At 40.4% G+C, this 12892-nt stretch overlaps 1 protein-coding gene across 6 annotated transcripts in view; it reads left to right on the top strand.

Moving 5' to 3' along the window:
* PPP6R1 (protein phosphatase 6 regulatory subunit 1) overlaps window positions 1–12008 on the top strand; it is a 68981-nt gene extending 56973 nt beyond the window's left edge. For all 6 annotated transcript variants that reach the window (XM_070730089.1, XM_070730086.1, XM_070730085.1 and 3 more), the window contains exons 20-23: window positions 585–658; window positions 4094–4190; window positions 7014–7133; window positions 9571–12008. In XM_070730089.1, coding sequence (XP_070586190.1) covers window positions 585–658; window positions 4094–4190; window positions 7014–7133; window positions 9571–9574 — 295 coding nt within the window. In that variant the 3' untranslated portion in view covers window positions 9575–12008. The remainder of the gene's footprint in view (window positions 1–584; window positions 659–4093; window positions 4191–7013; window positions 7134–9570) is intronic.
* The last annotated feature ends 884 nt before the right edge of the window (window positions 12009–12892 follow it).

Genomic DNA, 12892 nt, shown 5'->3' with positions numbered 1-12892 from the left:
CAATATAGGCACTAGTTGGATTGCAACATCGTTTTGCCATCAAGTTTTGGTGATAGAATCAAGAAATGCACTGGAAAGCTGAATGTTGCTATTGATAAGATTTTGCTCATTCCTGCTACAGTTAGGAATAGGGGTAGGGTCCAGGGAAAACAGAATTGGAAATAACGAGAAGAGGAGTTTGAGGAGAAATATCAAATCCAGTGGCTCATACTGGAGTCTACACAGTCAATTTAAAGCAACCAAGGAAGGAATTCTGGGACTTTTTACTCATTTGGTTGTCTGTGAGGATTTTCAGTCATCTGGGTCATAGTTGTCCCAAAGGTGGTTTTTCAAGAAGCAACTTGACTTTCATGTTTTTCTTTGAAGACATTTCGCTTCTCATACAAAGCTTCTTCAGCTCGATCTTCAGGACGTTGTGTAGTCAGCTAGATACTTAGATCTGGCATTTTTATTCACTTATCAAGTCCTTCCCAAGGAGAAGGGATAAGACAGATGTTGTGGATAATAATATATAAGCATTTTCAAGTAAAACATTTTGCAATTGACTAATGGTAATTTTGTCAATTATTATTTTGTTTTGCTAGTTCTTCTAAAGTGCTCACAGAGCCAGCCGTCCTCTCTCAGGATGTGGCACAAAATAATGGATCCCAAGTAGAAGGTGAGCATCATTCATTCTTCAGAAACAGCTTTATCATGTCCAAAATCAATGTGATTTATTCATACAATACTGAAAATATGGGACAAAAATGGGTGCATATGAATTTTCAGTTCATATTTTTAAAGGGATAAAATAGAAAGGCAAGTTTTGAAGTGGTCAAAGCTAACAATCTCAGAAGAATAAGAATCTGAGCAAAGCCAAAAGTGACATTCACTCAAACCTATCAACATTGCAGGTTTTTTTTTTATTCATTCATCAGCGGAGCTGGAAAAGGCAAAATATTAACACAAAAACAGAGAAATACTCAGGGAGATTTTAGTTTGAGATTTGAGATTATGAAAAATTGTATCCAGGGAGGCTGTGCTAAAGGTGTATTTAGTCCAAGGAGGGTATACTAAAAGACTATTGAGAAAGTCGATGCCATCTCCCATTGTACTAAAACTGGGCTAATCTAACTAAGCTGAAGGTTGAGAAGTTCTGAACAGATGTTAACAAATATTGTTTTTTTCATGTACAGCATAATGACACTATGGAATTTGCTACACAAATGTAGACTTAGTTGGCAATTTAGATTGCTACTGGGTATAAAGTTCCCAACAGTTCCTAATCATAGCATTACCTCCCTCATCAAATACCATATACTCTTGTATATTAGTTGCGATGGAAAGTAAATATGTGGAGAGGGTAAGGAAAACTACTTTGTCAGAAATATTCAGGATCTATTACAATATCTAGGCTGAAACAGTTTTTAAGTGTAGAATAGCAAGATAACAATCGGAAGTGGCTTGGGGAGATGCCTCACTATTTTGCTGACGTACAATAAAGAAGGGAGTGTACAGCACAATCAGACTCAAGATTTTTTTTGGTTATAACTGATCTCAATAAAAGTAGCTTTAGCCTTCCTGTAGAGTTGGTTTTCTGATCTGATCTGTGGTTTATTTGTGGGCTTCCGTTGAGCGCTGTGGAAACTGAAACCTGGATTAAATTCAGCACAGCTCTTTGTGTGTTCTAATGAAAATTGCACATGTAACTTCTGCAGGTTGATGCAGGAAGTTAATATAATACAAATACAATGGAAACATACCAGATTTGCTTAAGTCTGTAGTAGCCCAGAGGTGATATCTTAATAAAAAAAATGTCTATAATTTCCCATTCCGTTGGTAAAGAGTGTCAGCCATAATGGTGGCATACCTCTGGGTTGCTACTCCCCAATGCTGAGCGGAATCCTTGCTTCCTGGCAATGGTACAGAGGGGGTGTGGCATCCAGAACAGTTGCTATATAGCAGCCCATAAGAAGGTGCCTTCCCACTCCCACCCTGAAGGCTTGGACCACAAAACACAGGGACTATTTCTCCTTCTTTCCTCTTTGCCGTTCCAGCAACTACCACAGGAGGGCCATCTTGCTCTTGACAATAGCCTTTCCTTCCCAAAGACCATCTCGGCCTTCCTCAGTCTTTCTGCTCCACCATTTCTTTTCTTGCACACATACAGACCCGCATATTTACATTCAACTCTGCCGGGTGCCTGTTCCCTCTGAAAATGGTCTTCACAAATACTATAAGGGAGCAGCAACATGCCACATCAAAATAAAATCTATTCAGTAATAAATAACACAGTGTTTGCGAGTAGTGGATCCATTTTGTACAAATTCCTAGGACCACATGATAACTTTGATTTTTGAGGTGGTTAATCTGGGGGTTGTGGAGCCTTTGGGAGTCTGTGAGTAAATTTTAGGAGGTCCATTAATTTGGATGGGGGTGTGTGAGGGGGATAGAAGGGATACAATTTTGTTTACATTAGCCTCCAGCTAAATGTAGCCTTATTGACCGGAAATTTGAATTTCAGTTAGAGGCTAGTGAGAATAAAATGTTTTATATAATATTACAAACAAACACACACAGACACACATTTGTGGAATCTAAAGGCCATAAATTGTTTTTCCACACACACACACACACACACACGTATATGTGTGTGTGTAATATTTTGTACTTGAGAAGCCCAGAGCTGCCAACTGCTGGTTCAGCTAAGTAAGCTGCAAGACTTTATTTATTTATTTATTTATCTATCTATCTATCTATCTATCTATCTATCTATCTATCTATCTATCTATCTATCTATCATCTATCTATCATCTATCTATCATCTATCTATCATCTATCTATCATCTATCTATCTATCTATCTATCTATCTATCTATCTATCTATCTATCTATCATCTATCTATCTATCATCTATCTATCTATCATCTATCTATCTATCTATCTATCTATCTATCTATCTATCTATCTATCTATCTATCTATCTATCTATCTATCTATCTAATCTTGACTTCTATGCCGCCCAATCCCGAAGGAAGTAAAAAAATACAGTCTAAACTCTAAAACCCTAATTAAGACTCAATAATAAAATAACTCAGCAACATGCATACATGCCATTCATACACATTCATATAGGTGGCCAAGCTAGTTGTTGATTTAGGGCCCCCAGGCCTGCTGGCATAGCCAGGTCTTCGTGGCCTTATGGAAAGCCAGCAGGGTGGGAGCAGTGCGGATATCGGGAGAGGGGTGGAGTTGATTCCATAGAGCCAGGGTGGCAATAGAAAAGGCCCTCCCCCACGGTTGCCAATCTACCTTGTTTAGTCGAGTGGACCTGTAGGAGGCCAACTCTGTGTGCTCTAATTGGTCTCTGGGAAGTGTGTGGCAAGAGACGGTCCCATAGATAGTTTGGCCTCGAGTCATATAGAGCTTTTTATGTAATAATCAATACCTTGAATTGTGCCCGGAAACTAATAGGAAGCCAGTGCAGCTCGCACGGTATAGGTGTTATATAGGTATAGTGGGGTGCACCCATGACAACTTGCACCGCTGCATTCTGGACCATTTGGAGTCCCTGAATACTCTTCAAGGCTAGCCCCATGTATAGTGCATTGCAATAATCAAGACGGGAGGGCCTGAGCAACTATGCGTAGAGCCTCCGGGTCCAAATAGGGTACACCAGATGAACCTGGGCAAAGGTCCCCCTGGTCACAGCCGAGACATGCCTATCCCATGGAATACAATTGGTTTTGGTAAAGAGTTAGATCATTCTTAGTGGGGGGCCCTCCCCCTGTTGCTGGACTACCATCATTCAGTATCCGCTATCTTTATAGCTAACAGTAAAACAGTAATTGGAACTGAATAACTTTTGAAAAGCCATTGGCTCACCTGGGCTAATCTGTATGAATAGGGGAGGAAGCAAGTGTGGGTGGGGCAGGCAGTTATTGTACCATTAAAGCCTCAGAAATATCAACACCGTGGAAATGAAGGTTTGGGATAGATGGTAGCTGGGTAAAACTTGGCTTTCCCTCCAGAATTGTCATTTTCCTCTCTAACATGTATTTCACACTCCTTATCTAGGTCTGATTGGTTGGTCTTTTTTACCCCCCTTTTACAGCAGTCTCTAGTGTTCCCCAAGATCCTCCCATCCCAGACACAGGCCCTCCAGAAGAGAAAAGCCCACCCAACTCTTCCATCATCACAACAGTAGCCAGGTAAGATTGTGAAATGTGATCTGTTAGGCCTCAGGTGATGTAGGATTGTTAAATGAGGAATATCAAGTCTGCAAGTATACACTAGTGATCATGGAAATGCCTTCAGATATGGCCAAGTATATTTTGGCCAAGTAGTGGCCAAAATTGTGGAATCATTTTGGGGAAAGTGTACAAACGTTTTTACTTTTGATGGCTAATAAAACCACTTTTTTTGGAGTAGGTCCATAAAATTATATATCCTCTGTCCATGTAACAGTTTTAGTCCAGTTTAATCCTTTGTTTGAGAGAGACAGGTGTCTTTTTTCATGGAATTCTAGATTTTAGGCCAAATTCTTGCAGTCTCTGCTACAGTCCTTGCACTCAACTTTCACATTGAATTGCACCATTTCATCTTGTATACATCCAGTTGATTTTCTTCTGTCATGTCTCTTAATTTTTCTACCATCACCTGCTGTTGTGCACCTTTTCCTACCTATAGCAGTGTGGGTTTTTTAGTGACTGAGTCTCCTTATACCTAGGTATTCAAGAACTTAGAAATGCCACCTTTGGTTAAATTTCCACCAATTTTTCTTTTAATTTCTTTATACCTGTAGCCATGTTCACTTAATAATACTATTTTACATCGCTTTCTGGGAGACTAGTCAACCCTTTGCACCATGACTTTAATTTTATTACATTTTATAAGCTTACTAAATAAAAGAACACAAAAAACCCCCAATCAATTTGACAGTGATCACATAACACACTGACAAAATGTCCTCTCAGCTTCAGTACATGAAATCAATAACTCAATCCTTCTGTGATCTGATAGGCTTATTGCCAAAACTAGATGATATCTTATTGTCTCTCTAGAAACACTCATGCTCATTGCCTACAATCAGATGAAGGAAAGCTACCTAAAATCTACCTAAGCAAGTTGTGCTTTATTTTTCTGGTTATTTGGCTATAGCTTTTCATAGAATACAGATAATTGAACAAACTTTGTTGCATTGCATTCTTGATTAAATTATCCATCCATTGATATATAATGTCATGGTACTACTCAAAAAAGGTGGTGTTATTAGCCACCAAACCTCAAAAACACACTTTTTCCAAAAGGTTTCCACAATTTTAGCCACTACTTTATAAGAAGAGGGCATGACTAAAGGGCTAACTGGCTGATCTCAAAAAACTTAAGCAGTCAGATTTGATAAACACTTGGAATCAACAGGAAATCCTAGAAAGTAGGTTAGGATGAGATGTTGAAATAATAATAACAATTTATTGGATTAGTATGCCACCCCTCTCCGTAAACTCGGGGCGGCTAACAACAATGATAAAAACAACATGTGACGATCCAATAATAAAACAACTAAAAACCCTTATTTATAAAATCAAACATATACACAAACATACCATGCATAACTTGTAATGGCCTAGTGGGAAGGAATATCTCAACTCCCCCATGCCTGGCGGTATAAATGAGTCTTGAGTAGTTTACGAAAGACAGGGAGGATGGGGGTAATTCTAATCTCCGGGGGGAGTTGGTTCAAGAGGGCCGGGGCCGCCACAGAGAAGGCTCTTCCCCTGGGGCCCACCAAACGACATTGTTTAGTCGACAGGACCCAGAGAAGGCCAGCTCTGTGGGACCTTATCGGTCGCTGGGATTCGTGCAGTAGCAGGTGGTTCCGGAGGCAATCTGGTCCAATGCCATGTAGGGCTTTAAAGGTCATGACCAACACTTTGAATTGTGGCCGGAAACTGATCGGCAGCCAATGCAAGCCACGGAGTGTTGAAGAAACATGGGCGAATCTTGGAAGCCCCACGATGGCTCTCGCGGCTGCGTTCTGCACGATCTGGAGTTTCCGAACATTTTTCAAAGGTAGCCCCATGTAGAGAGCGTTGCAGTAATCGAACCTCGAGGTGGTGAGGGCATGAGTGACTGTGAGCAGTGACTCCCTGTCCAAATAGGGCCGCAACTGGTGCACCAGGCGAACCTGGGCAAACGCCCTCCTTGCCACAGCCAAAAGATGATGTTCCAATGTCAGCTGTGGATCGAGGAGGACGCCCAAGTTGCGAACCCTCTCTGAGGGGGTCAACAGTTCCCCCCCCCCAGGGTAATGGACGGACAGATGGAATTGTCCTTGAAAGAAATGTCAGACTAAAAACAGCTTTGGAACACAGAACTGATGACCATGGCAAAATGAAGAGCCAAGGAATAGGCAACTTGAGAGAGACTGTTTTTTAAAAAGTAAAAAATGTTAAACTAAAAGGTATTAGAACTGAAAGAAGAAAAACATCCACTTCTCTATGGGGTGCCTTCCTGAGCCCTATGATCTTCTGCATTGTTTTCCTATACAGTGGAACCTCAACATACGAGTACCTCTACTTACGAGCTACTCGAGATAAGAGCTGGGAGGGGAGCGACATTTTTGTTCGCCTCCCGAGCTCACATTCGGGATACGAGCGCCAAGGAGCTGTCTCCTGAAGCCGAACGCTAACTTCCGCGTTCGGCTTCAGGAGACAGCTGCGAAGCGGCGCGCGTGTTTTAAAAGGTTGCAGCCGGCCTGGGGGGCTCGGGGGCAAGCACGCTAACTTCCGCATTCGGCGGCAGCGGGGTTTTTTGTTGTTGCACGGATTAATTGACTTTACATTGTTTCCTATGGGAAACAATGTTTCGTCATACGAGCGTTCCGACTTACGAGCCTCCTTCCGGAACCAATTAGTCTCGTAAGTCGGGGTTCTACTGTAATCATTGTGTGGAACTATGGATATAAAAATAATCCATCTCATGGTGCTAAAAGTAGTATTTCTTTCTATGCCTTCCCCCACCACCTTCAACAGCACAAAAGAACCTCCCCCATCTACCTCTGATTCCACCCAGCCATTTCAGGGGACAACGGAAACTCCACAACCCGAGCACAGCAACCCACAGATAGAGCAACAACCACAGTCGGCAGCCAGGTAAAATATTGTAGGGGGTTGGGATTAAGTGTCAGAAGAGAAATTTGAGAGTTGCAAGAAGGTAATCTCAAACTATTCATTATAAGACAGCGAAAGTGAAGGTTAAATGTAGTTTGAAACAGGCTATCAGGCAAGGTTTTCTGGAATACTATATGCAAACTCTTTCTCTTTCCCCATATCCTACAATTTTTAATTTTCCCCCATTGCTTTTGAAGCTTAAAAGAACCACAATTATTCTGAATCAGAAATTCTGCTTCTTTTAGTTGTAGTTTTGCAGCAAAAAGCAAGTGGTGAGAAAGTCAATCCTTTCACATGTCCCATAATCAAAAAATTATGTGAAATCTGAACAGAGTTTTCTGTGTGAAATATTCATTGCAATAACATATCAGCAAACTGGTAAAGCAACTGAAAAATACAAAGCTCTTTAGTATCGTATCTTCAGCCACTCATGGAGGCACTGTAACTAAATTGGGAAATGCAAAACTAGAAGGACTAGGAGTAATTTAATGATGTCACAATGAGTTGCAGAATCACTTCCATAAGTAGAGCCAGAGTCTCAAATCTGATATTTCTACAGAATGATGAAAATATGATTTTCCCAGCAATAGAACCTTTTTTTACATAAAGTTACTCATTTGTTTTGACAAATATAAAGCAATAGTGTTACAAAGGTAGGCATACTAAATATTATTCAGTACCAACATAAGCATGTAAATATTGACATTTTGGGGGGGGGGAATGACCAATAAATAACAAGAGTCTTTACTATTAGTCTGAAAGGAGTATGTCTAGTATTATCTCAGATTGACATTCCCAACTTTTTTCTTCTTGTGGAAATTGTGTCACTGCTACAGGTAGTCCTCAACTTATGACCACAATTGAGCCCAAAATTTATGTAGCTGAATGAGAATTTTTTTTAATGAGTTTTGACTCATTTCAAAGCTTTTCTTGCCACATTTGTTAAGTGGATCAGTGCAGTAGTAACAGTTGTTAAGTGAATCTGGATTCCCCATTGAGTAATTTGCTTGTCAGAAGGTGGCAAAAGGAGATCACATAATCCAGGAACTCTGCAATCGTTATAAATGTGAATCAGTTGTCAAATGTCTGAACGTAAATCACATGGCCAAGGGGATGCTACAATGGTAATGTGGGAAATATGGTCAAAAATCATTTTTTTCAGTGTCATTGTAACTTCGAAGGGTTACTAAGTGAACTGTTGTAAGTCGAGGACTACCTTTATTTGGTCAGAAAATAATTCAGTCATTAAAAAGTAATTTCTAAGGAGGATAAACAAATTTTTCCTCATTTTTATATAATTGAGATAGTGGAATTACTTTCTTAGCAATGCTACTAGCAGTATTTCCATTTTCCTTTTAAAAACTACCTGGGGAAACGAGTGTTTTTCTTTCCATTGTTTTAAAATCCTACTAATTACTTCATTGGATGATATTTCCAAAGCTTTGGATCTCCTTATGACCAAAATATTATGGTTCTCATATGTTTATACTTTTCTCAAAATAATAATTATAAAATCAAGGCTTTTGATCTATTAAATAAATATTTATTTATTTATTTATTTATTTATTGGATTTCCTTCCCTTCCTAGTCATTATAGTTCTTTTACGCATTGCCTCCGCAACTGTATATAGTTGCGTAGTCCTCAACAATTGCGATGAGAACCTCTGTCACTAAGCATTATTGCTTAGTTTAAAAACAGCTATTATTACTTTACTATCCTTACATGACGGTATCCAATTTTATAATGTTTTTTGCCCTGGTTGTTAAATGAATGTGGCTTCCTGCCGTTGCCAGAATTAAACTGGAAATGTCACAAATGGCAATCACTTGACCCTGGAATGGGGTGACAGTCATAAGCAACAAAGTCTGATTGTAAGTCACCTTTTTTTGGCACTATCATAACTTCGAGCAGTCTCTAAATTAAGGGTTTAGTTGAGGGCTACCTATCTTTTTTAGCAGTTCTTTAACTTGACTTTAAAAGGGGAAAACCTAACCATTAAAGGTCATAATGAATAATTGGGAATGACATAGAGGTTTAGTGGAATATTTGATGTCAAACAGGAAAACTCCATAAAGACTCCATTAATCAAGATGGGGTTTCCACTGCCCTACGCAACTCTTTTATCTTAATTTCTAATAATTGAAGCAAAATGCTCTATATGCCATTTGACCTCCAATCATGGCCACGCTTCCTTTTGTTTCAATTGGCAGTCCTCAGTTCACTCATCTGGTCTCTCCATAGCTGCTTGCTTTACAAAAAGATGCTGAAGTTACTAGAACTAGAAGCTTATTTTGGAGAAGGCAGGTTGACATTCAGATGGAAAATGTCTGGATTTTGTCATACTCTCTCAGTTTTTTTTCCGTGACTATGAACCAAGAGGCAAAAAACACTAACTTTTCTCTCTTTATTCCTTCCCAGATAAAGGCACTCAGTGGGTCTTGTCACTGGGAAAAAACCACGGCTGCTTGCTCGATTAAATCTATTTTGCCAGGGACTGTCCCTAGTCCTTCCGGTGCCTTCAACCCTATGGGCAGGCGGGGGGCAGAAGAGAAAGCAGCAAGGGGCAACGAAAGGGCCCAGCCCTCTCTCCCTATCTCCCCCTCCCCCAAGCAATCACTGAAGAGTCTGGTTCCAACAAGCACCTGTGAGAGAAATGGATGTGTGTACGAGGGTTGCAACATCGTCCCCCTTCTGGCGCATCGTTGGCGAATTCCAGCAATGGTGTTTCTCCCCCCCTTCCTCTTACTCCGGCAAGGGGCAGCAACCTTTGGCACAAGGCCTCTCCCCCTGCATTCCCTCTCCTCAATATGCATTCATACACACTGCTGCACTGAGTAAACCTGTCTTTGATGCAATTAAAATTGATGCTTGAATCATATCAGAAGTCTTCTGATGGGGGGTAGTGCCAGGTGGGCGGAGAGAAAACCCATCAAGGAAATCCCTTTCTCATGACCATTGAATGTCCCACTTGCAAGCACATTTCTTCCATCTATAAATTTGATCCACGGGGGCGTAGGCACGGCTGCTAGAAGTATCACACAGGATAATCAAACGGGCTTGCTTCAAACAGGCATAATGGGCTTCGCTAACTGTAAAGGTTAGGACAGCAGCATGTGAGAGGGAATTTGTGAGATGCACAGTCTCTTTTTCCTATTGGGATAGGATGCTGTGTTATTGCATTTTAGCAAAAGTAGATCCACTGCCTCCCCCCACCCCCCGTGACACCTTAGTTAATTCCCTCAAGAGAATTTACTGGGCAGCCCATATGAGAAAGCAGAGAAGACTTTTCTGATCTGTTGGCCAAACAGTGTTAGCAACACCCCGCCAGAACTGCCCATCGTTAACTTGGAACCTTCCACCAATTTGCTCAGTAAGACTTCAAACCTCTTTATTACCATTTGTGAATCCTGGGTTGGAACCTCTAAAAGTTTTCATCTTGATTTTTCCTATTTCATTCCCTCCCAGTGTGGAGACACCACTCCCTTGGTTATCAGTTCTCTCCGCATTGGATTCTGCCCTTTCCAGACATTTTTTCCTGTAGTGTTTAAACACCATTTTGTAACAGGTGAAAAAGGAGATCTTTCCCACAGGCTCAAGTACCAGCTGCATTGGTAGAATGAGAAACCGCTAGATTCTGTCCTCCCTTCCTTTCAGTTAAGAATGAGAGAGTCTTAGGGGTCAGCCCCAAGATGAACTAGCGTGTCCTTGGAGAAGCCATTCATTTTTAAGAAGCATAACAGGGAATTCTGTACCACTGCTTTGTTAGTACCTATTGACAGTTTCCCCTCCCAGTTCAGTGTTGTTGGTAAATCACCAGCCATGCTGTAACAGATAAGCCTTAATCTTTTAAAATTGGCCTACTCTGTGTCCATACTGCAGTAATTGCCTACCATATCTGCCCACCACAGCCCAGAATCTATTTTACAGGAGTTTTCTTATATACCTACAGCATGTTCCTAACATGTAATTTAAATTTCCTCTTCTTTCTCCTTCACTAAGAAAGAAAAGAAAGTTCTGAATTGTGTGGGTGCAGTTCTTTGCCTCTTGAAAAAAAAAAACTTCTGCCATTTCCTGACTTCCTACTGAGAATTCTACACTTTGTAATATGCAAGACTCAAACTGCCCTTGTAGACCTGAATTGCAGGCTCTCCTTTCTTCAAGATTTGCTTTAAAATATCCTCATTATGCCACCTTTATTTTTGATGATGATGATCAAGAGAGTCCATTACAGTCCTTACCCCATTAAATTATAATTCTCTTGTGTGACTCCTAGAAAACAGAATGATCTCCTTCCAAATCCCAGAATTATGTTTGGTTTTTCCCCCCCCTTCATCTCTGATCTCCTGGACTTTCTGTAACTCTTTTGAAAGCAACCAAACAATCAAAATCAGTATGGCATATTTGCCCCCTGTCTACCAAATTGGAGCAAGAGCATGGCAAAACTCCACTAAGAAATGGAGCAGGATTTTATGTCAGCCTGCTCTCTTGATAGGGGAGAAAGGAAGTGAGGCAGATCGGAAACCGGGTTTTGCAGAGATCAATGTCTGAACATCTGGCTTAGGATGAGAAGTTGTGATGGGAAATATTCTTGTATAAGAAGTAAACAACCCCCCCTTCCTTCTTCTCTGTACCTGCAGATAGTAGATTTGTAACCCTCCTGTCTCCTCCTTCTCTCATCCCTCAATATAAGTGGCAATATTTCATGAAAGCTCTTAAAATCACAAAGGAGAGAAGTGGCCTTTCGCGTTGTCTGCGTCATGCCATTTTGTTTTGTTTTCTTTTTCCCTGTGTGCGTGCGTGTGTGTGTGTGTGTATGTATGTATGTGTTCTGTTTGAATAAAGAGATTCTATGGCCATAATTGTTTCTTAGTTTTGTTCTTCCTTACATAGCACGTTTTTGGCTTCTGAGTCCACTGTCTCACCTGAGTTTTTCCTTTCTTATTTTTCTTGTGTTTTATGTGTACCACAACATGATGGCTGTACCCCCTCTGCACTCAGCGGAAGTGTCTCATGTTGTACTGTGAAAGCTTTTCTTTTTCTTAAATTGTAGTCTCTGAAGAATAGAAGTGACTAATACCCACTGGCAAATGGTCCATTTTGTTCCATTCTATTTGAACTTGGTCAACCTTCCCCAACATAATGCTTCCTGGAAGCTTTGGGATTTTAAGAATTGCATCCCTAATATCAGGAGGTGGCAAGTCCAGAAAGCTGTTTTCAACACTAACTTTACAGAGTTTGGACAAGAGTCTTTTTCATGTTTATCTGGAGATTCTGAGGACTACAGTGATACCTTGGTACTCATTTTTAATTGGTTCCAGGAGGCTCATTGAGTACCAAAAACAATGACTACCAAACAATTTTTTATTGTAAGGAATGGGTTATAAGGAATAATTCAATGGGTTACAAGACAGCTGACACCAAATTCTAGCTTGTGCGTGGAGTACCAAACAAACAAGTACCATAAATTACAAATTATAAGGGTTACAAGGCAGCTGACACTTAAGTTCTAGCTTGGAGTACCAAACAAATGAGTACCGGGACAACATTTTTGCATCAAAATGTGGCGAGTACCAAATTTGATGACTTTCAAAGCAGTTGAGTATCCAAGTACCACTGTATTAAGTCCTTACCTACAATATATAGCTTTTCCCAAAAGATACATTCCTTTAATGAGAAGATCATTTTCTCCAACAGTAAGCTGTGGCAAACAGTCATGTGTAGTACACAAACATATATAAAA

The sequence above is a fragment of the Erythrolamprus reginae genome, chromosome Z (genome assembly GCF_031021105.1).
Source record: "Erythrolamprus reginae isolate rEryReg1 chromosome Z, rEryReg1.hap1, whole genome shotgun sequence".
Lineage (NCBI taxonomy): Eukaryota > Metazoa > Chordata > Lepidosauria > Squamata > Dipsadidae > Erythrolamprus > Erythrolamprus reginae.
The sequence above is the reverse complement of the archived record's forward strand: the minus strand, read 5'-3'. Positions and strand labels throughout refer to the sequence as shown.